The sequence below is a fragment of the Zootoca vivipara genome, chromosome 13 (genome assembly GCF_963506605.1).
Source record: "Zootoca vivipara chromosome 13, rZooViv1.1, whole genome shotgun sequence".
NCBI lineage: Eukaryota > Metazoa > Chordata > Lepidosauria > Squamata > Lacertidae > Zootoca > Zootoca vivipara.
Window position 1 is genome coordinate 37,115,901 of NC_083288.1, and position 27,893 is coordinate 37,143,793.

General features: G+C 49.4%; 1 protein-coding gene across 3 annotated transcripts; it reads left to right on the forward strand.

Annotated features, from left to right (window-relative positions):
• Positions 1-1,467: 1,467 nt before the first annotated feature.
• LOC118094872 (C-Jun-amino-terminal kinase-interacting protein 4) lies at positions 1,468-27,012 on the forward strand. Of its 3 annotated transcripts, XM_060281640.1 has the most exons (28): positions 1,468-2,430; positions 4,043-4,163; positions 6,502-6,572; positions 6,675-6,763; positions 7,847-7,934; positions 8,102-8,210; positions 8,913-9,000; positions 9,540-9,646; positions 9,872-9,923; positions 10,533-10,549; positions 11,001-11,136; positions 12,922-12,970; positions 13,169-13,302; positions 15,087-15,140; positions 15,788-15,955; positions 16,921-17,038; positions 17,875-17,958; positions 19,910-19,963; positions 20,996-21,146; positions 22,081-22,231; positions 22,655-22,735; positions 23,157-23,224; positions 23,310-23,458; positions 24,016-24,187; positions 24,986-25,096; positions 25,185-25,304; positions 25,624-25,737; positions 25,877-27,012. In XM_060281640.1, the coding sequence occupies exons 1-28, from the start codon at positions 2,137-2,139 to the stop codon at positions 25,975-25,977; spliced, it is 3,051 nt and encodes a 1,016-aa protein (XP_060137623.1). In that variant the 5' UTR covers positions 1,468-2,136; the 3' UTR covers positions 25,978-27,012. The 3 variants fall into 3 exon arrangements, with proteins under 3 accessions (XP_060137623.1, XP_034991493.2, XP_034991494.2); XM_035135602.2 differs by lacking the exon at positions 10,533-10,549 and having other exon boundaries at positions 10,984-11,136; XM_035135603.2 differs by lacking the exon at positions 10,533-10,549 and having other exon boundaries at positions 10,984-11,136; positions 13,172-13,302.
• Positions 27,013-27,893: the final 881 nt, after the last annotated feature.

A 27,893-nucleotide genomic window follows, 5' to 3' on the forward strand; every position in this document is an offset into this window, starting at 1 on the left:
TATTTAAAACATTCAAAAATAAAATCAACAATAAGCTAAAAACCAGATTAAAACATATGTTTACATTCTGTATTGCTGGATAGGCTTGCCTAAACAAAAATGTTTTCAGCAGGTGCTGAAATAAGTAACATGAATAATTATATTAGCACTTTAAAAACATCAAAGACAAGAGTTCTAAAACACCCAGCAACTAACAGCAATATGCAGTGGGTGAAGTTGTAACCCTGGGAGGAAGCTCCTTCGGACCCAATGGGGCTTGCAAGTGGACACATACAGGAATGAGATCATCACAAATCCCAGCACCTCCTGACTCTTGTATCTGCCCCCCAGATGTTACACACAGATGGGACAGATAGCAGGGCTTCCATGGCCTATTTTTAAGGTCAGGCAGGTTCATATTGGAGCAGAAGAGGAACAGCCAGAATATTCATTTAGCCCAGTATTCTGCTTTCCATAAAGGCAAACCAGATACTGTATCTATGTGAAACCAAGTTCCAAAGGTCTAAGTCAGTACCAGAAAGATAAATCTATTGATACACAAACAAAACTTCTTCCTTTCAGGAAACAACACAGCGACAAGTACATTTAAAACTGTCTAAGGCAGGCTGTTCCAGTGGACGGGGTGGAGTGGGGGGGCACCCTCCAGAATAACAGGAGGCAGGGGTTCCAATTTAAATAAAATATTGGGGAGGCCCAGCCAAGCCCCCTCAATAATCGTTCACACATGACACAGTGCACACACACACCATTTGAATGGCAACTTATTGGGGGGGTGGCGGAGCAGTCCCTCAACTATTTTATGGAGCGGGGGGAGGTGAAGATCCCTCGGCCCCTACGAATTGGCTCCTATGGCAGGAGGGTGAAACTTTTCAAGGTAGGGTTGATCAGGCATTTCGGCACCTGAAGCAAACCACAAAACGGCACCCCACTCCCCGCCAGGGAAAAGGGGATGAGAAGATCTGCATCAAGAACAAGGCGGGGGGGGGAGAGATCTACACCAGGATCTTGTGGATCCTACCATCCTTGCCTCATGGGCGGCTGGCCTTGGGGTTGACCTGCTGCTACAGCAACAAGTGACTTTGAAGGGAAGCTGAACTGAAAACTGATCAAATAATCCAAAGTGCGGGGAGAAGAACCATCAACCTCAGCCACGAAACGTGCATACTGTATATCTATATACAGTATATCTACAGGCAGGCAGGCACGCCCAACCAGCTTTAACATGTCATATGACACGTGAGTGTCACGTGAGTGCAGAAAGTTAATACTTCTTGTCCCTCGGCTGCTGTTGCTTCTTCATCCCCCCCCCTCGCGTCTCCTGCCGGCCCTTTTGCAGGAAGACTCCCACCCCCCGCGCGCCATTGGTCATCGGAGCCTGTCTCGTCGCGCTATTGGCCGCCCGCGGGGCTTCCCTCACGAAAGCCGCGTTCCCATTGGTCGCTTTACGGGCTTCTGGCTCCGCCTCTCTTCCCTCTTGGAAAGTGACATGAAGTTAGGATCGCAGCTGTCGACGGCACCGGGCGGAGGATTCGCGGTTCACTGTGCGCGGGGTGGAGAGCCGTAAGGAAGGGGAGCCAAAACTCGAGGCAGGAATCGAGAGATCCCGCCCCGCGATCCCTCGGTACAGGGGGTGGGAGGGAGAGGCAGGGCTCCTGGGTTTCTAGGCAGTGTGGATCCTAGTGGTTAGAGCACAGAACCTGGAAGCCAAAGTCCTGGCAGAAGGAAATGGGCGTATTGAGACAGGGTGTAAAGGGAGTGCTGCCTAGTGGCTATAGCAAGGGGATTGTATATACGTGCATGTGCCTTGTGCTGGAAGGGACTGGGAAGGGAGTTAGGGTGTAACTGGCTGGAGGCAGGGTGGATAGTTTTTTTGGGGGGGGTAGATAATCCTGTGTACCCTGGAGAAAATTCAGGGGCAAAAAAATAAGGGGTCCTGGTTGCTCAGAGAGAGCGCTGAGAAGTACCAGTAGAAGCTTAGAACAGTGGCTGGACTCCTAGGTTCTGGGATCAGGGAGCTGAAGTGGGGCAAGAGATTTTGTGCTTAATAAGGTGGGATCTGGTGAATCAAGGAGCCAGGAAACCCCTGGGGTGTCTGAGGTAGGAGGCTGGAGAGCACAGTGGTTAGAGCAGGTTACGATGGATGACCCTGAGGAGATATTTGGAGGAGACCCCAACCCTGCTCCTTATGAGGAGCTGGTGTCTGCGATGGCCGGCGGCTTGTATGGGGAACTGGAGCGGCTTGTAGGGGCCCATGGGCCTGGTGCAGTTTCAGGACTCCTGCCACAACTGGTTTCTGTCCTGGAGTCGCTGCAAGGGGCTTGTGGGCAAGTGCGAGAGCGGGACCAGGCGCTGGAACGCTTGCGGGATGACCGGCTGCGGCTTCTGGAGCAGTATGAGCGGGAGCGATCTGGGCGCAAGCGGGCAGAGGAGGTTGGTGTCGCTTTCTTACTACTTGTTTTGCTACAACTACTATTTTTAAATGTTTGTCCCCCCCCCCAAATACTGGGAACTGTAGTTTATTAAGAATGCTGGGAATTGTATTTCTGGTGGGTAAACTACAGTTCCCAGGGGGTCTTTTTTTGTTGGGGGGGGGGAGATGCTTTAAATCAGGCATCCCCAAACTGCGGCCCTCCAGATGTTTTGGCCTACAATTCCCGTGATCCCTAGCTAACAGGATCAGTGGTCGGGGAAGATGGGAATTGTAGTCCAAAACATCTGGAGGGCCGAAGTTTGGGGATGCCTGCTTTAAATATATGGGGTGTGTGCAGCCTTAGTCTTGGCTGTGTGTTGCACAGGTCAGAGATGGGTGACAGTCTTTGGCCAAAGGTTTTACAACACTGGTTGGCAACTACCAGATTTGGCTAGCACACCAATCTGAGCCAAAACATGGTGAGTGAAGGCAGAGGTCATATTCCCTCCCTTGTCACGTTTAGCAAATCTAGTACTGTATTAGTTTCTCCAATCTGGTGCTTGACCAGGCTGGTGCTTTTTAGCAGACAGCACTTTTGCTACAGAACTAGCAGCAACGGAGAGGGATTTTCTGTCTGTGTGGTGCCACTTGTGAATGTACTTTTCTCTGGGGGTCTTGGTGTTATATGGAACCAAGAAACATCCAGTTAACAGAAATAGAAAGTAATAATCTAGGCTCAAGTTGCAAGCAGGGGAGGATGGCAGTTTCTGTCCCCGGTTGCTAATCCTCGGCACCTGCTAATGGAAGGGCAATTGTATTATGAAACTGAAAGTGTTCTTCTGTGTATCACAGGCAGTAGGTACCAATGGCCCTATCCTTCATGTAGTCATCTAAACTATATATATATTTTACCGTTGTTTATGTGAGCTGCCATTGCAGTATCTTGTGGCAAGGCATTCCATGGGCTGGTTACAGTTGCTATCAGGAAGTACTTACAGTATTTTGCTTTTTCTTAACCTATGGCCCGTCAGTTTCAGGGGATGCCCCTGAGCTTTCATGCTCTAATAGAGAAGGATCAGGAGGAAATTATTCATCCTTCTTTGTGCATCAGTTAAGATTTTAAAGAAATTTCTTTACATTACCACCACCTTTCTATTTAGCCTCTGCAAAGCTTCAAAGTATTAGCAGTTTGCAAGCTTTCTTGATAAGGAAAATGATCCTTGTGCCTTCCGTCTACATATTTTATTCTGAGTGTTAGATATGGGTGCATTGCAGGGGTCTGATGATTCTCAGGGTCCCTCCCAACTCTATACTCTCGAATGCCCATTTTAGCATGTTGAGACTTGGATTGGGTAGCCCAGGGCAGATGAAGTTGCAGATGAAAGAGACCCAAGGCTGTATATACACACCACACATTCAAAGCAAACCCGCCCCAATAAAGAATAATGGGAACTCTGCTTTCTTAAGAGTGCTGGGAATTGTAGCTCTGTAAGGGGTAAACTACAGTTCCTGGGATTCTTGTACGCAGCCCTCCATGGGTTTGGGAGAAAGTGCTGCCGACCGCAGCGGAGCTGGGACTGGGTGGGAGAGGATGTTGGGATCTCCTGGACTCTCGGGGTTCTCTTCCTGCAGAGGTTTATGGAGCTGGAGGACGCGATGGAGCAGGAGCGCAAGGCGCATGCAGTGGCTGTGAGCCGGCTGGAGGTCCAGAGCCGTGCCCTGGAAGGAAAAGCACGCAGCTACGCAGACCAGGGTGAGAGGGGCGGGTTCCTTCGCATCCTGTGCCTTTAAAATCAGAAGTGCTGAATGTTCTCCCCTGTAGATTGTTTGAAGAACCTGCGTTTGATACCGACACTCTAAGAAATTATCTCTCTGCCTGGGAGGAAGCCAGTTAGCCAGGCCAGACAAAGTGTGGCCTTGGATGAATTCTGTTTTCCCATCTTCCCGCAGATGGAATGCCTTGCCCGCCCACCCATGCCCCTCCCACCGACAGGCATGCCCTACCCTGCACCCTGCCATCTTTTTCCCCACTCTGCTTTTTGGAAGTTCTGGCTAGGCTGGTCTATCGAGTTTGCCAAGATTGGGGTGTAAGGCAGCGGGGAGCAGTACAACCTCATCGTATATCTTTTGGGCTCTTTGCAAAATGGGGCAACTGTTGGTCACAGTTGCGATTGTTTCCAGTATATGTTTATATGTGCGCCCACACACATATGTCTGGCTCTCTTTAGTTTCAGGTTGGGGGGGGGGATACAATGAGGGACATGATGGAGGATTATAAAATTATGCAAGAAGCAGAGAAAAGACAGAGAGGTGTTGTATTTTTTCCACTCCCATAACATTAGGATTGGCAATGCTCCACATAAACCGCTGGGCAGCAGATGTAGGGTAGACAGAAGGAAATACTATTTCACACAATGCATAATTAAATCATGGAACTCCCTGCCACCTAATGAGGCTGTAGCCACTGGCTTAGGTGGTTATTTTTTTATTTATTAAGGAATTAGACAAATTCACAGGTAGGGATAGTACCTGTCAATATCTAAGTGTCTTAGGCTGCAGTCCTGCACACAATTATTTGGGAATAAATCCCATTGAGCTCAGAGGGGCTTGATTCCAAGTAAACACATATGGGATCAGGGCTTGTAGGTGCTTTAGCAAAAGCTGAGGCAAAACTATATGTGACCTTGACACTAATGTGCAGGCTTTATAAATTGGCAAATTATGTCAGTTTCAATAATCTCATAATTCAGGGAGTCTGACAAGATTTGGAGAGAGAATGCAATCCTTTCTTTAGAACCACTGAAGGGAAGGGAATTTCCTGTTCTGAAGCTGATATTTGCTGGTGGTGGGAGGCAGGGGAATTTCTCACTGACACGAACAGAGGAGTTCCTCCCCTTGCAAATACCAGCTTCAGAAGAGAGATTTTTCTCAGAACTGCAGCAGGTGAGGAAAAGGTTAAATTCCCCCACATCTTCTCTACTCAACATCACAGGGCATATTGCCATGCTAACACCCATAAGGTTACACGTCACCTGTTCTATTTCTTTCAAAGGGTCTTAGTTATAATTAACTCATGTTGGATTTTGCCCTCCAACCAGCAGCTCTCAGCTGCTTTGCAGAGTCCGCAACCTAATTCTGCAACCTGCTATTATCTGGACTGGGTTACATTTAATGATGCTCTTAGACCCTGACCACATACCACCCAGGGCTGTTACCACTAATTTAATATCCCTTGCCAGTGATCCATTCCACAACCACCAGCATCGCCTTTATCAGGGCTGCTTCTCTTTTAGCTTAATTATGCCCTCCTATTCACAAGTTGTCATAAAAACGTTATGCTCAGTGCTGTTAAAAAGGTCCCAGCCCAATACACACAATGACATTTTTTGCAACCAGACAGGCTTATTTCCCCCCCTCATTCATTTAAAAAAGACGAAAAGAATTGTATACCCCATCAAAGTGTATCTCTAACAAAATTCTCCATACCCTCACAAAATGAAAACGTGGGTAACATTGCAATCATTGGGACATACTTTCTGGTAAGTATCAGATTGCAGCTTCAGTGTTCTTGGTGTGGATCTAAGACATTAGGATATTCTTACCCATGAGGCTTGAATCTTTTCTTCTTATTATTCATTTGGCCTATTTTGCCACTGCAAAGCTTGCATTGAGTATAGTCTGCTCAATGCAAATCTGTCTTTATTTAAAGATAGATTTTTCTGGCCCTTTCATTAGGCAGAGTGAAGCAACTGCCTTGGGCTATAGATGCTCAGGAGCAGCCTGTGGTTATTCCTCTTGAGCCTCCAGCCATTCCCTTCTGTTACCACATGGGGTTTCCTGGGCCCCCTAGTTTGTTATTGATTCTACTGCCAGTCCAGTTGGCTGCAGTACATGGATTTGGGAGGGGGGTGCCATTTTGTCCTTCGCCTCAGGCAGCAAAATGTCTTGAGCCGGCCCTGCCTGCACAAGATGCATTTTTAGCACCATTTTGAAAATGCCCTTAAGACTAATGTAAAACTGGTTCAGGTTTCTTGTATGTACAGCAAAATCACACCGCCATGCCTCCCTGCCCCCCTGCTCTCTCTTCACAGTGGCGGGTCTGGAAGAACAAAAATCTTCACTCCTAAAGGAGCTTTCAACTCTCAGCCAGAGCCACACAAAGGTACCGTCAGCCTGCAGCTGCCTTCCCTCGTTTGCTTTTTTATTTTCTCCACTCTTAAGCCAAGCTGGGCCACAGTCTCATTTTGTCTTCTGCCTTTTACAGATTGTGCAAAACTACAAGGAATTGAAATCGCAAAGGGTGGCGTTGGCTGCTAAAAGTCAAGCTGGATCTCTGACTACAGAAACGAAAAGGTTTGGAAGAGGAAGCTGGCCTGTGGGGTGGCAGCGGGGTTTCTTTCTTTCAGGGGTTCACTTAGGGGCACAGTGCCACCAATAATGATATTTTTTTGCCCAAGCTGCTGAGGTTGCAGAGTGTGCTGTATATGGCCAGCTGCTGTGCACTCCAGCTTCTTATGTTCCTTACCACAGCAGCTATCTAACCACAAACTGTTTTCACTCATTTCACGGGGAGAGGTAGAAGTCATTTTTTGTTACCTAGCAGTAGCTGGGCCTACTGCAAGTACCACATCTGGATTAAGGCAGGAATGGATGGGACTCTGGCCAGTGGTTGCCAGGCAACCCAACAAGGGCTGCATGTGACAGAATAGTTAGTTGGGGTGGCTCTGGGGTTCAAATCTAATCTCCCCCTACCCCAAGGCGAAGAAAGGTTGACAAGGACAAGCTGCCCCAAGGCAAACCTGGTGGAAATGGGGTGGGGTGTGGGGCTACGGGCGAGGAAACATGAGCCCTTTCTCCAATTGTCTTCAGGGGTTTGATGGGTTTCTTGGAAGAAGAGGGCCTTTTTAGTGGTGGTGCCCCCGTTACAGAATTCCTTCACTCCTCAGAAATGCCTGGCTCAAATATAGTACCACATGATACTTTTTGAATGTTGGCCATAGGCCTTGGTGAAACACACGTTTTTGATTCAGGAGGTACCGGGTTCAGTTCCTGGCATTTTTAGGTATGCCAGGGAGGAAGAGTCCTGTCTGAGAGCTGCTGTCAGTCAGTGCAGGCACTTCTGAGAAAGGACCAATGGACTGCTCTGGCTCTGCAAGGCAGCTTCCGAGATTCCCACATTTTGGCTATCTTCCGATGTCCCCCCCCCCCCAGTCCACTGTAGTGATTTCTTTTTAATTTCTGTGTAATGTTGGTGATTGACTTTGGCAGCCACATTGAGGGCTTTATTGTGTGAGGTGAGTAAGAATCCTTTTGAGAGAAGGAGACATTGAAGGGGTCAAAGGAGGATACAGGCATGTCTTTTCCAGGGCAGCCAGTCATGTACAGTAACAAGTAAATAAAAATAAATATTTTTTTCTCCCTCCTCCCCCTGCTCAGGTTGAAGCCCCCACCAATCCAGGCACCCCCAAAGTTCCTCCCAAGCACCTCGGATCCTGGGTCTCCTGAATTGCCTCATTCCCCAGGGGTAAGTGGCTTGGTGTGGGGGTCAAGCCCCCGAACTGTTCATTGGCCCTTCCCTTGGCAAACAGCAGCAGTGGTGGACAGGGAGGCTGGAGGGAGAAGCAGAGGCATTAAGGGGAGCCAGGAATGAATGGCCTTTTATGTTCTCCCCACCACCACCCGTCTCTTCAGAAGCCTGCAGAGTTTCGAGAGCTTCCCAGCACAGAGAAGGCTCCCCAGAAGGACACAGAAAGAAACGATTTTCCCTTGGCACAAGAAATGGTGCAGCCGGAACAGGATGGTATGAAGGGGGAGCCTCTGTTTCGTCTTGGTGTGGCTAAGCCAGGGAAAATAACTTGAGGGGGGGGCAGTGAGGGGTGTGGTCAGGGGTGTGGGCGTGGCCAAGGGAAAGCCCCGATGGCCAAGTGGAGAGGACTGGTGGGCCATATTTGGCCTCTGGGCCTCAGGTTCTCTGGTGCAGCTTTAATGACTTAGTAGCGTGCCGGTTCTAGAGTTGTGCTATATATTTTGCATTTTTACTGGGCTTCTGTTCCTTGTAAGCTGTGCCTCTTCCACACCCCTGCTAGAGTCGTTTCCACCACTGCCAACATTTAGATTTTAAGTTCTTGCGGGGCAGGGACCTGCCTGGTCCTCTTTATTCTTAGAACAGGAATTTCCTCCACATGCAGACAACAAAATGCCATATAGGCCCTTGCCCAAAGGAGCAATGCTTTTCTTGTTTTTCTAGGTTATTTTCAGTCTGGAAAGGACTGTGTAGAGCAGGCATCCCCAAACTGCAGCTGTCCAGATGTTTTGGCCTACAACACCCATGATCCCTAGCTAACAGGACCAGTAGTCGGGGAAGATGGGAATTGTAGTCCAAAACATCTGGAGGGCCGAAGCTTGGGGGTTCCTGGTGTAGAGGTTAACAAACAAGGGATAATCATCTTGAAAAAATAATGTGCTTTGCGTTTGCGTCCCCACAACCTTCTTCTCTTGTCAGCCTCTCCTACTCTGCAGCGGCGCTTGGAATTGGACGATCTCCTGAGCTCCACTCCAGAACTGGGATTGGACCAAAAGCAGCCAAGCAGGTAAGAGGGATGTGTCTACTGTACTTATTAAGCCTCTGAGCAGAAAGCACATGTGGGCAGAGTGGTCTGTGCTTGAAAATGGATGCTCCTTCACTGGAGTGAAGAAACAGCTAGGCTCTTCCTTCCTGTGTCCTCCGACCACAGCATGCCCAAACTGTCCTCTAATCCTCCAGGGTCCCATCTATTCCCTCCCCTCTTCCCCACAGGTGTTTTAATTTTGGGAGAGCTAGCTCTTCCAGTTATCCTGTTCACTGCTTTGAAGGGCCGCACATCGCAGAGTTTCCCTGCCAGATAGCCAACTTCTTTTTCTCCTCGCACCCGCCTTTGAAACTGCCGTTTCGAAAGCACTGCAACCATAGGATGGCAGACGAGGCCGAGGGAGGACTCCTCTGTGTTCATTGTCTCCTTAGGAAAAAAAAAAGTCCCACCCTTGGTTTCTGTCTACTGTGACGTCAGATGTGGGTGTGTGTTGTTGCCAGGTTAGGAGCGGGTGGGTACTCCTGTCTGTCTATCTGTCTGTCTGTCTGTCTGTCTCTCAGCCCCCTGAGTAACACCCTCGAGCGCAACACGGTGTCCCTTTTCGCCGAGGTCTCGGGCCTCAGTCCTGAACTCCTCAGCGATATGGACGGCGGTGCCGATTTGCAGGGTAGGTGAAACTCCCACCTTCCCCCTCCCTCTGCCTCCTTGTCCTGCTGGGACCTTATTCCTTTCCTAGAGAACCCAGGAGTCCTAGCTCCCCCCCCCCCGCCACACACACCCCAATTTTAATCCAGAAAACCTGCGTCCCATAGTTCCCCAGCCTGTGGGGGAGTTAAGGTTTCTACCTGTGTCCTGGTAGCTCAGCAGTGTCCATGCTTGACCATCTTTTCAGGGGATGCCTTGGAAACCCTGCTGGCAGAAAACGCTCAGCTACAGGAGGCACGGTAAGAGCGACCAGCCTAAAGCGATAACATTTGTTTATTTGGATTTATGAATCTCCTTTTACGTGTGTGCCAAGGCGCCTCACCAGCCAGCTGAAAATAATTATAAAAACAGTACAAAAATGCTCCCAACAACTCAAGGTAGGTGTTGGTTTTGTATTGTTTCTGAAACCTAAGGCAGAGACTTTTTGCATCCAGCTGGAAAAGCTTGCCAAAAAAAAATGAAAAAAAAAATGCATTCATTTGGTTCCAGAAAGTATACAGATAGGGGCAGCTTCTGATAACTTTGGAAGTTGAAGGAGAAACTCTCCTGCAGAACGCAGTGGCCCTGCTTGGGTGTATAAGGGATAAAGTCACCTCTCAATTTACCTGGTCCTGAACTGTTTATGGGTCTTTATATCTTGATGGGACCTGGAGCTTCTTAGAGAGGAAGGTCCATGTCAAGGGTGCTTTACGTGGCAGGCAGTTAAAGAGAAATGGGCCGAGGCCTGGCCTGCTTCTCTCCGCTGGCCCACCTGCTTTCCCTCTTGGATCAGGCCCTCCACCTCTTCCTGGGCCATCACAGCCAGTCCCAGGCTGAAGTCTTGCTGTTCCTCATGTTCCCACCTCCAGGACTGCTCTGGATACATGTATGCAACAACCGCGGCTAGGACTTTGTTAGCCCCAAAATGGAAATTACAGGAATTACCTACAATTGTGGAGTGGCAGATAAAAATGATGGACTATGCTGAACTTGCTAGATTGACATGCAAGATTCGTGACCAGGGGGAGACAAGGTTTCAAAAGGACTGGAGTAAATATGTGGACTATATGGAGAAAAACTGTAGATCATTAAAAACTCTCGCAGGATTAAAATAAACCTTACGAATTGACCAATATGTTAAAAAAGGAACTGCAAAAAAAAGGAATTAATAAGAAACCCGCATGAAGGGAGGGGGGGAAGTCATAGCTCGGCGGAGCAAGGTAAAAGTTGTGAATATAAGATTTTGTATAAAAGATTGGTTTTTGTTAATTTGTTGAATTTGGAAAATTGGAATAAAATGTATTTTTTTTTAAAAAAAAGGACTGCTCTGGATACAGCCCGCCGCCATCTTATTGACCGCGTAGAGGAGCTCACCGAAGAGCGCGAGTCGCTACGGGTGGAGCGTGAAGGAACACTGGGGGCCCTGAGCCGCTGCCAAGCCCAGCTGAAGGAGGCTGAGCTGGAACTGATCAGGTAAGGCCTTGTAAACTGCCGTCCCTGGTGTTTGGCAGCCATCTTGATTCCACCACCTACTGGTTGCGCTGGCAAAAAAAGGGAGAGGGGCACCTCAAAGTTAGTAGAACACAGGAACAACTCCTCCCCAACAAAGTCACAAAGGCAATGCAGACAAATCCCAATGTGTTTTGAGTTAGCCATTCTTTCAGAGGTCACATGCCTGTTCCCCCCCCCCCTTTATCCTCACAACAATCTTGTGAGGTAGGTTAGACCGTGTGTGTTTGAGAAGGGGGGGAGGAAGGGGGAGGGAGAATTTATGGTCCCAATTTCAACCAGTAAGCTTTGTGGCTGAGTGGGGGATTTGATTCTGATCCTACCCAGCACTCTGGACATTGCCACTCACTCATGGTCTCTAACAAAAAGCACCGTTTAAATGAAATCATTATATGCTGCCTTATGACAGCCAAATCGTAAGAGGTGTATTACAAATGCTCTAGTAATAATAATAATAATTAATAATAATTATTATTATATTTATACCCCACCCATCTGGCTGGGTTTCCCCAGCCACTCTGGGCAGCTTCCAACAGAAAAATGAAATAAAATAATCTATTAAACATTAAAAGCCTCCCTAAACAGGACTGCCAATACATAGCTAATGTAGGAAGCTCTGTCCAGTTTTCTTCATGCAGGTAGTCTTATATGCTTTAACAGTCTGTGTTGTTTGTATTCTTAGGATTATATTGTAGTGTCTTTATCCTGATGCTGTGAAGCAGTGTGTTCCCAAACTTGGGTCTTCAGCTCTTGTTGAACTACAACTCCCATCATCTCTAGCTAGCAGGACCAGTGGTCAGGGATGATGGGAAGTGTAGTTCAAAAACAGCTGGGCAGACACTGCTGTTAAGTAGCTAAGCTACAATAATAAGAGCCGCGTATCTGACAGCAACAAAAACCATAGCAGTACTGCTAATAAGGATTAATAATACTATAATAAAGGTAGTCTATGGATTTGTGTGCTTCTGCCTAAGCACTTCAGACAAACCCGAATCTATCTACACTAGCCTATTCCTCCGAACAAGTGCAGCTTAGCTCAAGAAATGCTGGAGCTTTATTGGAATTACTTAACAAATCATTGTGTACCTATCAGGGGTTAGTTACTGCAGCCTAACCATTGTTTGGCATGCAGTAAAAGAAACCCCTGTGTTTGTGTGTGTGTGTGTGTGTGTGTGTGTGTGTGTGTGTTCCGTTGTGCGTGTGAGGGGAATACTGTTTGTATGAGGTACGTTTTTTCTTTACATTGCAATGTAGTCGAAGCAAAATTCCAAGTATGGTTGATACTTGGCAATAAATTATTCTATTCTATTCTATTCTATTCTATTCTAGAGCTGGTTGGCAATAAATTATTCTATTCTATTCTATTCTATTCTATTCTATTCTATTCTATTCTATTCTATTCTATTGAGCTGGTCAGAGGATAAGGCTATCAACAACCACTAGCCACAATGGCTATGCTCTGCCTTTACTTCTGAATGCCAGTTTCTGGAAACTGCCGGGTGCTCAGGTCCTGCTTAGAAGCTTCCAGTCCAGTTGGCCACTGCGAGACCAGGACATGGGTGCGGATGGGCCATTAGCCTGAACCGGCAGGCTTTCCCTATGTTCTTCTGTGTGACCGACAATGTGAGCGTTCATTAGTTAGAAGGGAAGATGGAATCCACCCTCCCTGAGACATCGGCCTACAATGAATTCTTTTCCAAAAATAAACGAGCGAGCCCAAATTTCAGTCGTTCGTATTTCTCTTTCCAGGATACGGCAGGAGTTTCAGGAATCGAGACGTTCCAGTGAGGACGGGGAGGTAACCAGAGCAATTTCTGCAGAGCACCCTCTGCAAGGATGTTGTGAAAGGCCAGAGGGGACCAGGTTTCCCTTGAAGGCTGAGGGATGGGGTTGCGGAAAGGGTCTTCTACAGGGCTGTAACTAGACTGGGGTGGGGGTCAGGATTCTGGGAGTGGCATTTGTGTGCGTTTGAGGCTGGATCTGCCCTCTTCCTCAGCAGGCTGAGGGAGGCCTGTCCCGGCCTCAGCGGTTCACCCGGGCCGAGATGGCTCGTGTGGTGATGGAGCGCAACCTCTATAAGGAGAGACTGATGGAGCTGCAGGAAGCTGTTCGGCGCACAGAGCTGCTAAGGTGAGTGGCGCCGAGGTTTACGGCTTGGGGCTGGGGGGGGGCAGATGGGTCTGTGACCCCATAACCTAACGTATGACTCCGTGTGACAGGCCGCCCTGTTCCTCAGCTTGACGTGAGGTTGGATTTTCCCCGCGGAGCCGTTTTCTTTTTGAATGGTCTGAAAGCAGCTCAGTGACTGTGAGCCTTGTTGGAGCTTGCCATGTGGCACCAGGGGCATGATGGGAAATCGAAATCCCTCCCCCAACCCTCCTTGCTTCGCTCTTGCAGAAGAGCAGCGAGAGGCTTCTCCTCCTTTCTGGCGATCCTTCCCAAACAGCATCCCAAGTGCCAGGGAGTTAGGACTGGAGAAGACTCTCTCTCTCTGCTGCCAATGCAGCAGTAAGTAAAGGAATTAGTACTTCTGAGGGGTCTCAATGCCGCCGAGACCACTTAACACCGGTCTTGAAAGACCTACATTGGCTCCCAGTAGTACGTTTCCGAGCAAAATTCAAAGTGTTGGTGCTGACCTTTAAAGCCCTAAATGGCCTCGGTCCAGTATACCTGAAGGAGCATCTCCATCTCCATCTCCATCGTTCTGCCCAGACACTGAGGTCCAGCGCCGAGGGCCTTCTGGTGGTTCCCTCGCTGCGAGAAGCCAAATTACAGGGTACCAGGCAGAGGGCCTTCTCGGTAGTGGCACCCACCCTGTGGAATGCCCTCCCACCAGATGTCAAAGAGAAAAACAACTACCAGACTTTTAGAGGACATCTGAAGGCAGCCCTGTTTAGGGAAGCTTTTAATGTTTAATAAATTATTGTATTTTAATACTTCTGTTGGAAGCCACCCAGAGTGGCTGGGGAAACGCAGCCAGATGGGCGGGGTATAAATAATAATAATAATAATTATAATTATAATTATTATTATTATGCTCCCCCTTAATGTTGGAGGTGAGCAGTGGCTATTTTTCTAGAAAAAGAGGTGCCAGAACGCCTGCCTTGTTCTCTTAGAATGGCAATGGCACCCACCTGAGAGGTGCTGGAACTCAGTGCCTGTGAGTTCCAGCTTTAAAAAAAAGCCCTGGAGGTGAGAAGGACAAGTCACGGAGGCTTGTGTTGTGAGACAGGGAATTGGGAGACTCAGCAGCAGCACGAATGACACCATGTTATCCATTACGTCCCACCCCTACCCACCCCACGACTGCTAGCAGAGTCTTTCCCCTCTCGGGAGAAACCAGCAAGTGCAAGCAACCTGCTCATTCCATTCCCTAGGAACCGTTCCATTCCATTCCCTAGGAATGTGTCCCTCCATATGTTGTTGAACTCCAGCTCCCATCAGCCCCAAGCCTGCATGGCTAATGCTCAGAGGTGATGGGAGCTGTGATCCATCGGTGTTCAGAGGGCCAGAGGTTCCTTATCCCAATCCTTGAAGCTGCTCAGGGCAATCAATCACTCTGTGGTTGCCCAGCCAATAATTATTTTCCCATAGTACAAACTGGGCGGGAGGGAAGTGGGTCAGAATGGAGGCCGGGAAGAGAATTGGCTTATAGAAATACACTCTGGAGAGGTGAGATTTAAACAGAGGATTATAGACTCAAAACACAGGTTTGTAACTCGGACAAGAGGAGGCAGATGGCTCTTAGGTGTAGGAAGTGAAGTGCTGCCCTGAGTATTAACAGATGATCAGGGAGCCAGTCGTGCAAATGACTTGGGTTGCCTGTTTCCCCTTTTTCCAGCCTTGAACTAATGGCTAATGGAAGGAGTCACTGCATGGTGGCAGTCTTAAAGCAATTGTTTCTCTCTTCTCAGGGCTTCGCGGGAGGAACAAGCTGTTCAGATGAAAAAATCCTCTTTCTGGAAAATGTAGGTGCCGCCTAAGATCTGCCCCTGAAGCTGCAGCTGTGCATACTCTGCTTTGACATTGGATATTGGGCATGCAACTTAGCATCCTGAGAAATTTCTTTCTTTCTTAGCAAGACATTATGGCTGCATGGATTAGTTTGAAAGCGTGCAAGGGAGCAATGCCGAGTGAAGTCTACCAGTTGGAAGATGCTAGGCATAATGGCTGTGTTCTGTCTCCATTGTCAGAGGCAGTTGCTGGGAATCACTAGTGGGGAGGGTGGCTGTTGCACTTAGCTCCTGCTTGCAGGCTTCCCAAAGACATCCAGTTGGCCATTGTGAAAACAGGATGCTGGACTAGATAGGCCATTGACCTGATCCATCAGAGCTTTCCTTACGTCCTTGTGAGAGAACCTTCCTTGTCATTCATGGCAATGGCCCTGCCTTGGACCAAAGCTAAACAGGACTCTGCAATCAATCAATCAATCAATCAATCAATCTGTGGGCTCCTTTTAGTCTGGTTCCGACAGATCACAGTTCCATCATTCTTGGTGCAAAACCCCCTTTTCTTTCTGTCGAATTTTGATTTATTTTTCAAAACCGAGTACTGACAGTGCCCCCTGCCATTTCCTCCACATTTCCCCTGAACGCATTGTATTTTCCTCTTGCAGTTTTGATCGCTTATTTAGCCCCTCGGACTCCCCAGAGAGGGCTCCTGCATCCCCACTGCCACCTGGGAGGGCCCGGTCCAGCCCCAGCAGTCGCAGTGAATTGGGAAGGAATGGGGGGCAGCTGTCTCCAGCCTTGAGATACATCCCACGAGCTACCTCGCCAAACGAGTAAGTTGTGCAGCAATTGCTTGGCAGGGGGAGAGGTGCGAGCCGGAGCGTGCATAAGCTGATTTTGCAATCCCATCATCGGCACCTCTTGGGGACCTGATGCTCCCATTATATGGAGTTGGGCTGCTAGTGGATCCATCTAGTCCAGCACAGGCCAACAGCAGCTCCCAGGTTGGACCATTGGTTCGTCCAGCTCAGTATTGTCTCCTCCAAGCATGGAGAACCCTTTGGCCCTCCAGATGTTGCCAAGCTACTACAACAATCATCACCCCGGCCATTGGCCATACATACGGGGCCTAATGGGAGTTGTAGTTCAGCAGCATCTGGAGGGTCAAAGGGTTCCCATGCCTGGTCTACTCTGACTGGCAACAACCCTCGAATGCAGGGGTCAGCAAACTTTTTCAGCAGGGGGCCGGTCCACTGTCCCTCAGACCTTGTGGGGGGCTGGACTATATTTGGGGGGGGGGGTGAACGAATTCCTATGCCCCACAAATAGCCCAAAGATGCATTTTAAATAAAAGCACACATTCTACTCATGTTAAAAACACGCCGATTCCCAGACCATCCGCGGGCCAGATTGAGAAGGCGATTGGGCTGGATCTGGCCCCCGGGCCTTAGTTTGTCTTGGGTAGAGATGTTGCCCAACCCCAATACCTTCTTTTTTATTAACTGGAGACACCCTGGCTTGCACCCTGGAGCCTTCCACTTTCAGAGTGTGCCTTGTGGGCTCACTCTACATATGGTAAAATATGGAGTCAGGTTGCTAATGGGATCTATCTAGCCCAGCAGAGGCCGACAGCAGCTCTTCAGGGTCTCCGGCAAAAGTCCGCTCTGGGCAACAATTGCATGCAGGCCCATCTGGGTAAATCCAACTGAAACCTGAGCATTTCCCCTGGTTGCAACTGGACGCTGGGTTGTCACTGGAAGCTCTCTGCTGCCCCCTACTCTGTCTTTTATATCCACAGAGACGACGCCTCCCCTCAGCAGAAGCGGAGAGAGCTGTACCGTGAGATCCGCTCCCACATCTGGCAGGAGCATGGCCGGGCGCAGATCCATGGGTGGAGCCAGCCGCCTGTGCTCCAGGTGAGCATTCTAGCAGGAGCATCAAGGTCTCATGCATCCAGGTACCTGACCCTATGGAAATTCCATGCCAAGGGGTAGGTCCTCAAGTACTGACTTTTCAAACCAAGGCAGGAAAAATGTAGATGCAGCATTGTGTGTGTGTGTGTGTGTGTGTGTGTGTGTGTGTGTGTGTGTTTTATCATACCAGACAGTGTGCAACAATTTCCCCGCATTTGACAATGAAGTGATAGCCTAAAATTAATAAATAACAATTGCCATCAGCATTGGCATCCTGCCGGCTCCTGAAGACACACCTGTTTGGGCAAGCGCTTCCCAAAACTGAATTCCTGATGTTATTGCTTGAACTGTTATTTCATTGTTAGGCTTTCAGTTGTTTGTTTTTATTGTATATTTTTTATTAAGGATGTTTTACTGCCCCCAATGGCTCTGTTGTTGGGTATTTTAATTCATGCACTGATTTTCAGAGTTGTCAACTGCTTAGAAACTGTTTTGGGCATATAACAAATAAACAAATTCCATCTAGGAAATGGGGCCCACTGAATTAAACCCTATTGAGTCACCCAACAGCGTGGTGCTTTAGACCAGGCACCCCCAAACTTCGGCCCTCCAGATGTTTTGGACTACGATTCCCATCTTCCCCGACCACTGGTCCTGTTAGCTAGGAATCATGGGAGTTGTAGGCCAAAACATGTGGAGGGCCGCAGTTTGGGGATGCCTGCTTTAGACTATACATTTGCCTTGTTCCATCCCAGTCATGGGATCTGACCTTAGTTTTGAACTGGCCACTCTTGCGGCGAGTTTCCACACATTAAAATCCAGCCACCTTTTCTTTGCAGGGCCCTGACCCCCTTTCAGGGGCTGCCGACGTACCTGTGCTTGCACAATTACGGATGCTAGACCAGAAGGACCCCAATACAAAGGTAACAAAGCAGTGCGTTTCCAAATGCTGAATAGCTAGGGGTGTTATTTTCCTCCTCCTCCCCCAAGTTCTTATTATTACCGAACTATTATTGCATTTCTATCCCACCTTTCTTCCAAGAAGCTCAAGGTGACATACGTGCTTCTCCACCTGCTCTCCCCCCCCCATTTTATCCTTACAACAACCCTGTGAGGTAGCTTATGGCCAAGGGACAGTGACTGGCCCAAGGTCATCCAGTGGATTTCATGTGGTTGAGTGGGAATTTGAACCCTGGTCTCCCAGTGGCACTCTAACCACTGCACCACTGAATTGAAATCTGAGGCTACTCTAGGACAGCGTTTCTCAACCGCTGTTCCGCGGCACACTACTGTGCCGCGAGACGCTGGCTGGTGTGCCGTGACGTGAGAAGGGCGATTTTGCAGCATCGTGGTCCCCTTTCGCTCTAGCTGCAGGAAGCCGGCCAGAGCCTCTCCCCTTTTTTTTTTGCAAATAAATTTTGGGAGGGAGACCGAGGGAAAGCCGCCCGCTTCTCTCTCACGCCGCTTTACGGCTGCTGAAAACCCCTCGAGAGAGAGCAGCGCCGCCGTACAGCGCCCAGGCTCCCTCCTCTCCCAAGGTAAAGGGATCCGCCGCCGAGAGTGGGAGGGGGGAGAGGGGGCGGGGGGAAGGAGGAGCGCAGGCGAGAGCTGGTGGGCAGAAAAGTTGGCCAAGTCGCGGCAAGGCGAGGCAGGCGCGCGGGGGCGCGCGCGCAGGTAGCGGCTAGCGAACTGCGAGGCGCCAACCCGGCAGCGGAGAGCTAGAGCGCGCGAGGAGGGAGCGCGCGCAAGCGCCACCGCCGCTCTTCCAGCCCAGCTGCCATTCTCCCAACACTAAGCGCTCCCCTCTCCCCTCCTTCCTTTTATCCCACACCCCCATCTTTGCCTTGCTTTCTCCCGCCCTGCCCGTGGCCACAATGAGCTTGACCCGCCGGAAAGCAATATTTGGCAAGTGTTTCTTACAGTCATAATTATAATATGGGGCGGAAAAGAGTTAATTTTTTAAACTTTTTTAATGGTGGTGTACCTCGTGATTTTTTTCACGGAACAAGTGTGCCGTGGCCCAAAAAAGGTTGAGAAACCCTGCTCTAGGAAATGGTATGGTTTTCCTGCTGTAAAGTGCCCAAAAGGGGTTACTGTACTTTTTCATCTATAAGACGTCCCATGTATCTATAAGATGCCCCCTATTTTGGGAGGACTCAAATTTAAGAAAATGGGGGGAGATGCCACAGAGGAGCTTTTTTGCGGAGGATTGCCCACAGTTGTTGAGATAAATCTGCCTCTCCCATCTGTCCCATCACCAGCAGAAGCTGCCAGTCGGCCACCCAACTGCCGGAACGTCAGCCAATCAGCACCACCCATTGACCAATAACTAGCACAATGCTGACAGCATTGGCAGCAACCAATCAAACGTCCAGCCTATGCACTACCCATGTATAAGATTACCCCCACTTTTTAGAATGATTTTTAAAGAAAAAGATAAGTCTTATACATGGAAATGTACGGTAGTTTGAGTAGGTGTAGGAGTAAGAGTGGCTGGGTTCAGAGCACGAACTCGTCCAGAGAGGCAGTGGGCAGCCTCCTGTGAAGACAGGCTACCCAGCTGCACGTCTGCTTTGGGAGCGATTCACGTGATCTAGTTGCATTGGCATTAGCTGAGTTATCAGCCCCTCTGAAGGGTGAGTGGAAGGAGACCAAACCTGAGCAGTGAACCCTGCAGAGACTCTGGCAGTTCCTGTGTGGGTGGGCTCAGAAAAAGCTTAAATGTTATTAAAGTGGCACATTTGCAGTTCCTGTGGCAAAGATTTCTGGCTGCAAAATTGGGAAGGGTGGGGTGTCAGTCTTGTATGGAAAGCGACTCCTTTTACCAGGAGGCCAGCAGGTCTCAATGTCTTGCCTGCCTCTCTCTCATTGTAGCTCTGGTGTGCTGCAGCATCAGTTGGCGCTGAGACTCAAGAAGAAGCAGAAACCGTGAGTATCATCATCATCAGTTTTGCTCTTGCTTAAGAATTCTCACTTAAGCTCCTTCCCTTTTTAGGTTTTTGTTTTTGGTGTCTGTGAAGTGAAAACTGCTCATTTAGGCTGACCTTCCGTTCAGAGAGATGTTTGTCTCCTGCAGCAAGAGTCTTTTAGCACTTTAAGGACTAACAAAATTTATTATGACATAAGCTTTTGTGGACTCGAGGCCACTTCATCAGATGTGTTAAGTGGCAAGTATATAGATTGCCATTCAAGAATTACAGTTGGTGGTCACTGGAGCTTAAATATATACAAAATAGGCACATTTTTATAGCAGCAAGTTGATGATAACGGGCTGGGATTATTGCATTAATGCATTTATTGGGGCAGAGAACCATTAGCAAGAAAGAAGTCATGACTAGAACAGATATCCAGCACTGGTAACACATAAGCAATGATGTGTACCCCTTCAATAAGGTTTTTCCTCTGACTTTTCTCAGCGTTTTGTTTTTGTTCTGATGCTGTTTTCAATTTATTTCATGTTTTCATTGTTGTTATAATCACACACACATACACACATACACACACAAACACACAATTGTAAGGCACGTCAGCGGCTTGTTTTGTTCTGTTTTTGTAATTTATATATTGGCAAACAAGCCATGGTTGCAGTTTGGGGTTCTTAACTCGACCGTTCTATGACGCCCCTTCAGATTTAAGTCCAGAAACATTCCTTCCCCACCCACATGCTTAACCTGCTGTTGTGAAACGGAGAACTTGAACACAGGATAGGATGGGGGGGGAGGAAGGAGAAATTATGTAAATTTCCTTGCCTGGCTGCCTGGAAAGCCTAGGCATATGTGTGTTTGTCAGCTGAAGTGACAAAACAGGTACAAAGGCTGAAGTTTAGGGATTGTCAAGGGCATGCTCGTGTGTGTGTGTGTGTGCGCACGCACACACACACACACATGGCAGCATAAAAGGGAGTGAGGCTGGTCAAGGCCCACAATGTCTTGCTGATCTTTCTGGTTCTTTCTCTTCCAGGGCACCTCTCATCACTGCTCTCGGCTGTGGGTGGCCTCAGGGACCCACTCTGCAAGCGAAGTGACTCTGTTTGATGCCCAGAACCCAAACCAGCTCCTGGAACATTTCGTGCTGCCTGGAGTTCATGTCCTCTCCATTGCATGCGTGCCTGGTCAGTGCAAGGAAGGAGAATCTATCATTTTATACTGTCTCTTAATATGCACACATGCACACTTAGGCTTGTTCTTTAGTCCTGTGCTTTGGCTCTGCCTTTTGGTCCTCATTGCTGTCTTGTTTCATGGCTCCTGATACCCTCGCAACCCAGCCCTGGCATGGCTCTGTCTCTCCTGCTGCTCCTACATGTGGAGCTCCCTCCTTGAGATTTGCACCTGGGGCCAGCTCTCTTCCTTCCTTCCATCGCCTCTCAAAACACACCTTTTCCACTTGGCCCTTGTCTTCATCCTATTAATCCTTTTTCCTAGCTGTAGTCAAGCTTCAAGTGCACAAAACTTTGCCAACTTTACATATTTTAGACTGCAAGCACCATAGATTTTGGACTGAAGTTGTGTGTCCATTGAGATTTTATAGCATGGGTGGGAAAACTTTGGCCTGGTGAAGGGCAAAACCTGCCCTTCCAGGGGATCCCATTTGGCTCACGATGCCATTTTTCCAAAACCACATCCATCTTTCAATCAACTGATATCACTATGATGGGTGGGCGACATCAGCTGACGGGTGTGGGCAGGGCTCAATCCTGTATTGTCTCCACCCACCAGTTCTCCAAAGGGACCAGGGATACCAGGGTTTAAGCAACGTCTCACTCAAGAGCTGATGAGTGGAGACTCCAATCCTGCTTGGTTCAGCTTTATTGGTTAGTATCTCCCCGCAATCCTACAGGCCAACTTTGAAAGCTGGGCAGGACTCCTCATTATCACACCAGATGATTGGCAGATTGATAGGCCTATGTGCAGCTAGATAAAGATTTCACCTGCTGTGCCGAAAAGGTTCTCCCCGGCCCTGCCTTGTAGGATTCCTAAGCGGGGACTCCAGCTGTTTCTGTGCTCCCTGAGGAAGGCCGCTTTGCCTTCTCCGTTCCTCTTCCATAGGCCTCGCTGTGCCTGGTGGCGAGAGTCCCGAGCGAGAGCCAGAGATCCTCGAAGACCCCCTGGCACCTGGATCCGACAGTGAGGATGAAGTGCTGGAGATGGAGGCGGTTGGCACAGAACCCACCGTGTGGTTTGGCACCCAGGAGGGCTGGTAATTGACACCCAGCAGGGTTGAACGGGGAAGAAATGGGAGGTGGGGGTAAACCCCTGTTCCTGAATCAGGTTCATTGAGCTTCTCTGGCCAACCACTGCCTCTTCGTACTCCCACGAACTCCAACCACCAGGACCAGCATCCTGCCCTTTTGCTGCTGTTGTTGCTGCTGCTGCTGCCACCATTGCTTTGGCTGCCATATTTGACAATCCCATGGGTTCCGCCAGGTTTATTTACACTGAGCGTGCCCAGCATTCTCAGGAGACGCGACAGCCGGAACCGAAATACTGGTGGCTGATGAGAGCGGCTAATGCAAGGGAGGGAGGGAGCAGGCCTGGAGCTGTGCTGGGGGTTGGTCTGGTCATCAGGAGGGCTCAGGTGGTGTCACCTTTGGAGGCTGACCGCATCTTTCTCCCCCTGTAGCATCTATATTCACTCCGCCAAGTCTGACTGGCGCCGCTGCCAGGGCAAAGTGCAGCTGAAGGATGCCGTCCACTGTATTGTGTGAGTATGCGGACTTCCATCACTCATTGAATGCTGTGGAGCCCCACTGCCTATCCCTCGTGGATGTCACCTGCCTTCCCATGCTGGTGCTGTTGCAACTTTCCTTAGTTTTAGGGCCCCGTCTACGCTAAAGCAATGTCACATCGCTGTAAGCAGCCGTGGTTTCCCCCCCAAAGAACCCTAAGCTTAAGGGTGCTGAGAGGAAGCTAAATTTCCCAGAGTTCCCTGGGAAGAGGGACTGACTGTTCAACCACTCTGGGAACTGTGGAGGTCTGTGAGGGGAATAGGCCGTCTCCTAACAACTCTCAGAACCCTTAACAAGCTATACTTCCCAAGATTCTTTGGGGGAAGCCATGTCTGTTTAAAGCAGTATGATACAGTGCAGTGCAGATGGGGCCTTACTCTGCTGTTTTTGTCTCAGCCACACCCAGGGCCGTGTAGCAGCTGCTCTAGGGGACGGATCTCTGGCCATTTTCCACCGAGACACAGGTACGTCCTGCTCCTTTAATTCCTCCCTGCCCTGCCTTCCCCACAGCTCAGGTCCTCAGGTTCACCTAATTCCTGTCTTCCTCAGTCCGGAATTGGGACCTGCGCTCCCCACGCCTGCTTGACTTGGGGCGGCCACGGCGCTCCATTCGTTGTGCCATCCCCGTGCTTGACCGGCTATGGTGTGGATATGGGAACAGAGTCTATGTGCTGGATCCTCGCACTGCTCGCATCCAGGTGAGTGTGCCCCTCATGCAGCTTGAGGCGGTGGCTGAAACCCATATGGCTGGTTTTATGGTGTAAAAACGGGAGTTTGAGATGGCCAGGATCATTCCAACCTGATCTGTGTATTGGTGTTAGAACAGTATCGCTACAAGAACTAGCCAGTGAATTCATTTTGGCTGTTCTCTTCTTTTTTAAAAAAGAAAACATTGTTTTTATTGGGATTTTAGGACGAGTGCAAGAAGCAAAAACATATAAACTCTACAGAGGGGGGGGGGGAGAAATAACTGAACAAAGAATTGAAACATGAGACAGATAAAACTGTGAAATTAATTGGGGTGTAAGAACAAGCCTGTCAGGCAAAAGTATCAATGCATTACAAAAGTCTGGAATTTTGGCCATTCCTATTGAAATGGGTATATCCTGAGGAACAACTGCTAGCTGGCACAACTTGGAGAAGTGTTGAGATCCAAGATCTAGATGCACCTGTTGTGGATGTGGGTCTGGGGACAGGGTCTTGAATCCAGGCATGCCTGTTGCAACTCACTTGCTCCTCCTCCTCCTCCTCCCAGAGGTACTTTGAGGTGACTTCGCACCCTGAAAGCCAAGTGCGGCACATGGCAGCCGCCGGCAACGGCATCTGGGTCTCGGTTCGACTGGAATCCACTCTGCGCCTCCTCCATCCCGAGACTGGCCAGCCGCTGCAGGAAGTGGAGCTGGGGCCCTACATCAGCCACATGCTTGGTGAGTGTCAGTGACCACCATGACTTTGAGGCTTTGGGTGGGACTCTGAGCAGAATGCAGGGACAGCGCAGCTTCCGGGAAGGAGTGGGCAAAGCAAAGCTGTTGGATTAGCCACAAACAAGCCTTGGCAGAGAAGAGCAAAGCAGCAGGCTAGAGGGAGAACGTCCAGGACAGGAGGGTTTTCTGAGGGCAGGAAGCTTTTAATAGAAGATTTCCGGCCAGTTGTGGCCTGAGCGGGGTATCCTGCTGCTTCCTCCTGTGCATCAGTATCTGGGCTGGGTCAAGGGCAGTAGTCCGAGGTGAGTCAGGAGCTGGGAACCAGCCATTAATCCCAAGGCTGTGTCTATTTTACCATTTACTCTAGTTCCAGTGCACTCCCACCACAGTAGTCGTGTGTAAGTGACAAAAGCAAGCCAGAAGTCAGTTCCAAGGAATAACCAAGAATACAGAAACAGGCCAGAGTGCAGGCAGACCTTGGAACAGGAAGGCCTCACATGCTTCTTCCTGTCTGGGAGGAGCCAATGGCCAGCCTGGATGGGCAGTTAGTCCTGGGCTTTGGGGGAGCCTCACTGTGAAGCTGCCACTTGCAGTTCAGTGGCTCACCAAATGGGGCAGCTGGGCTCTCCTTCATGGGAGATCAGATGGCCATCTGCTTTAGGGGGTTGGACTAGATGACCCTTGGGGTCCCTTCCAACTCTACAATTCTCTGATATGATTCTAGGATCCAGGTACCCTACTTTTGGAATCTCCTGCCTGTTTAATGGAAAATTCCTCCCCTTTTTCCTCCTCACTCTCCAGGGCCGAACAGTCTTAGTTTAGCCATGAACATCTCAGCACTTGGCGCTTTTGGGAAACGGCTGTGGGTTGGCACCTCTGGCGGCACCATCATTTCCCTGCCCTTCATCTCAGGTGAGCACCTGTGTGGGAGAGGGAGAGCAAGAGCAAGAGCAAGTGCAGCTGCTATTTCTGTGAATTTTCTCTCTTGGGTTTCTCATAGAATTTGCTGGGAGCTCAGAAACGTCTTCTCCCACTGGCATCCCTTACTGTGCTCTGGAGCAAGCCCAGATCAGCTACCACGCGCACCGCGATGCTGTTCGCTTCTTTGTCTCAGTCCCAGGTAACCAGCACAGAGGAATCGATGCCCATTCCTTGGTTCTTTTGGGGAAATAGAATTCAGTGGATTAAAAGAACTTAAGAGCATGGAATCCAAAGCTGCTGCTGCTCCTGCTGCCGCCACTATTCTTTAGATAATGCCAATGATGTGCAGTTTATAGAGCACTAGAGGACAGGTCCTCACCCCAAGGAACTTACAGTAGTCCAAATGGGATGTTACTGGATTAAGAATCACTGTAGCCAGACTATCGCTGTCCACAAGAGGAAAATGGTGGATATATAAATACAAACTTCAGCTCTTGTCTACTCTTTGCTTACTTTAGGGTGTATGAACCCATCTTCTGAGAGCACCAAGGACTCGCATGGCCAAGAGGCACCAAGCAAACCTTGCAGCTTGGTGCTAAGTGGAGGGGAGGGATATATCAACTTCCGGATAGGTAAGCATCTTACTTTACAGGTGTGAGGGAATGACGTGGGAACAGGATATGGGGGCATCCCACCCCATTATCCCAGCACCAGGTACAATGTCTTCTCTGACTTCTTTTGGCCCTCTGGTTTCCTCCCCTCTTTACCCAGGTGATGATACCGACGACCGCTACGGCGACCTGCTCCTCCCGAACCCACGCTTACGCCGAGCCGAGCGAAGCCACCTTATTGTCTGGCAGGTGCAGGCCTGAGGCTCTGGTGATGGGCACAGTCACTACTTCAGGGTGGTGTGGCACAGCTCCAGCCTAGGAGGGAATTGCACTGTGGACAGATAAGACGCTGGTGGTTGCGGGCTTCCCATCCCTCTCTCCTGCCCTCTTTCCCCACGTGTTTAACCCTCTGGTGTCTGAGGGTTGGGGCAATGACTTATTGCAATGTTCTCAGGCCGATGATTGTAGCAGAAGCCATCTGGATGCCAGGATCTGTTTTTTGTGAATCTGCACGGTGAGGGGATCTGCAATGGGTAGTTCCTTGCCCCCAACCCCAACTGAATAAGCACTTCCACTGCTAAGGAATTGGAGCACTCTGCTGCTTTGCAGTCAGTCGACCTGCTCTGATATGGACTACACCCCTGTCGAATCCTGCTGTGTTCATGCCTCCCTCGGTTATATAGCACCAGCAACTTCCCTCTTAGTGGCCAGGTAGTTGGGAGCCAGATTGCAGCTACCTGGGCCATGTAGAAGGGAAGAGGCCTCTGTTACCAGTTGGGAATAAAGGAAGCAGATCTGGTGAGTTAGAGCGCATGAGGCCGAGAACCAGAACTCCTGGGTTTATCTGGAAAAGGAGCAGCATCCAAGCACATTGGAGCTACAACCACCACCATCCCATCCTCCTTTCATGTGTGATTCTTTGATGCACTTTTGATTCCACGGGTTGAGACATGAGGAGAAGACATGGAAAACCTTGAACTACAGGCATGGATTTGTTGAAGGCTGTGAGGCAGCACTACTCAGAGAGGCCTGAAGGGGGAGCTCTCTCCCTGCTGTGCTGCCTTTGATCTGGAAGCGGAATATTGATTGAATTGATTCCTGGTGCTATTGAGCTGACCAGATCCTGGCTGCAGTTTTGGAGTGATGCTAGGGCCAGCCGGGGCACACAGCTCACTGTTAAGTTTCTCAGGGTTGCTGTTCCTTGTTTGTCTGTCTCACCTAAGGGTGAGGGTCTCCGGCGGCCTCTCAGGGCCTATTTCTGTGGGTTGGTTTCTAATAAAGCTTTAATTATTATTATTACTATCATCATCATCATCATCATCATCATCATTGTCATCAGGTCATCCTCTTGTTTGCACATGAACTGGATTTAGGGTCTTTGTTGGCTTCTCCCACCACAAGTTCCCCATCTGTTGTAAAAGGTGTCCTACTCACACACACTTTTTTGTGTGTGTAAGGTAAAGGGTAAAGGGACCCCTGACCATTAGGTCCAGTCGTGACCGACTCTGGGGTTGCGCGCTGTACTCGCATTATTGGCCGAGGGAGCCGGCGTATAGCTTCCAGGTCATGTGGCCAGCATGACAAAGCCGCTTCTGGCAAACCAGAGCAGCACATGGAAACGCCGTTTACCTTCCCGCTGTAGCGGTTCCTATTTATCTACTTGCATTTTGACGTGCTTTCGAACTGCTAGGTTGGCAGGAGCTGGGACCAAGCAACGGGAGCTCACAGGGATTCAAACTGCTGACCTTCTGATCGGCAAGCCCTAGGCTCAGTGGTTTAACCACAACACCACCTGGGTGTGTATCTGCTGCTTTCTCCGTAGATGTTCAGACGTTACTAAAATGAGGGCTTTCCTTCCTACGGGATGACCATAAACACAACTCACATAGTAGAACCGGCAACGGGCATGGACATTGACACTGATAAAACCAGCATGACTTTTAGCAGGCAAGTCCTACAGAGAAACGGGAGGGTTGCTCTTGCGATAATTGCAGCTACCGCCATTAAGCACCGTCAAGGCCTTAAAGTGCATCACCGACTGGAGGAGTTTTCAAGAACTGGGTGTGCTCACTGCAGGGGGCTAGTCTCACTGCTGCTCTTTCCCACTGGGGAAAACCACTCTTTCACACTCAGTCGGAGAAAATGGGTTTCCAGCAGATTGCCTTTGTTGCAGTTCC

Bases quoted from the DNA above. Each gene is read 5' to 3' on its own strand.
- LOC118094872 (XM_060281640.1), top strand. From the start codon at position 2,137: ATGGATGACCCTGAGGAGATATTTGGAGGAGACCCCAACCCTGCTCCT. The intron at 17,039-17,874 runs GTGAGCATTCTA...TTTTCTTTGCAG, and splicing joins GCCAGCCGCCTGTGCTCCAG to GGCCCTGACCCCCTTTCAGG. The intron at 23,225-23,309 runs GTACGTCCTGCT...TGTCTTCCTCAG, and splicing joins CATTTTCCACCGAGACACAG to TCCGGAATTGGGACCTGCGC.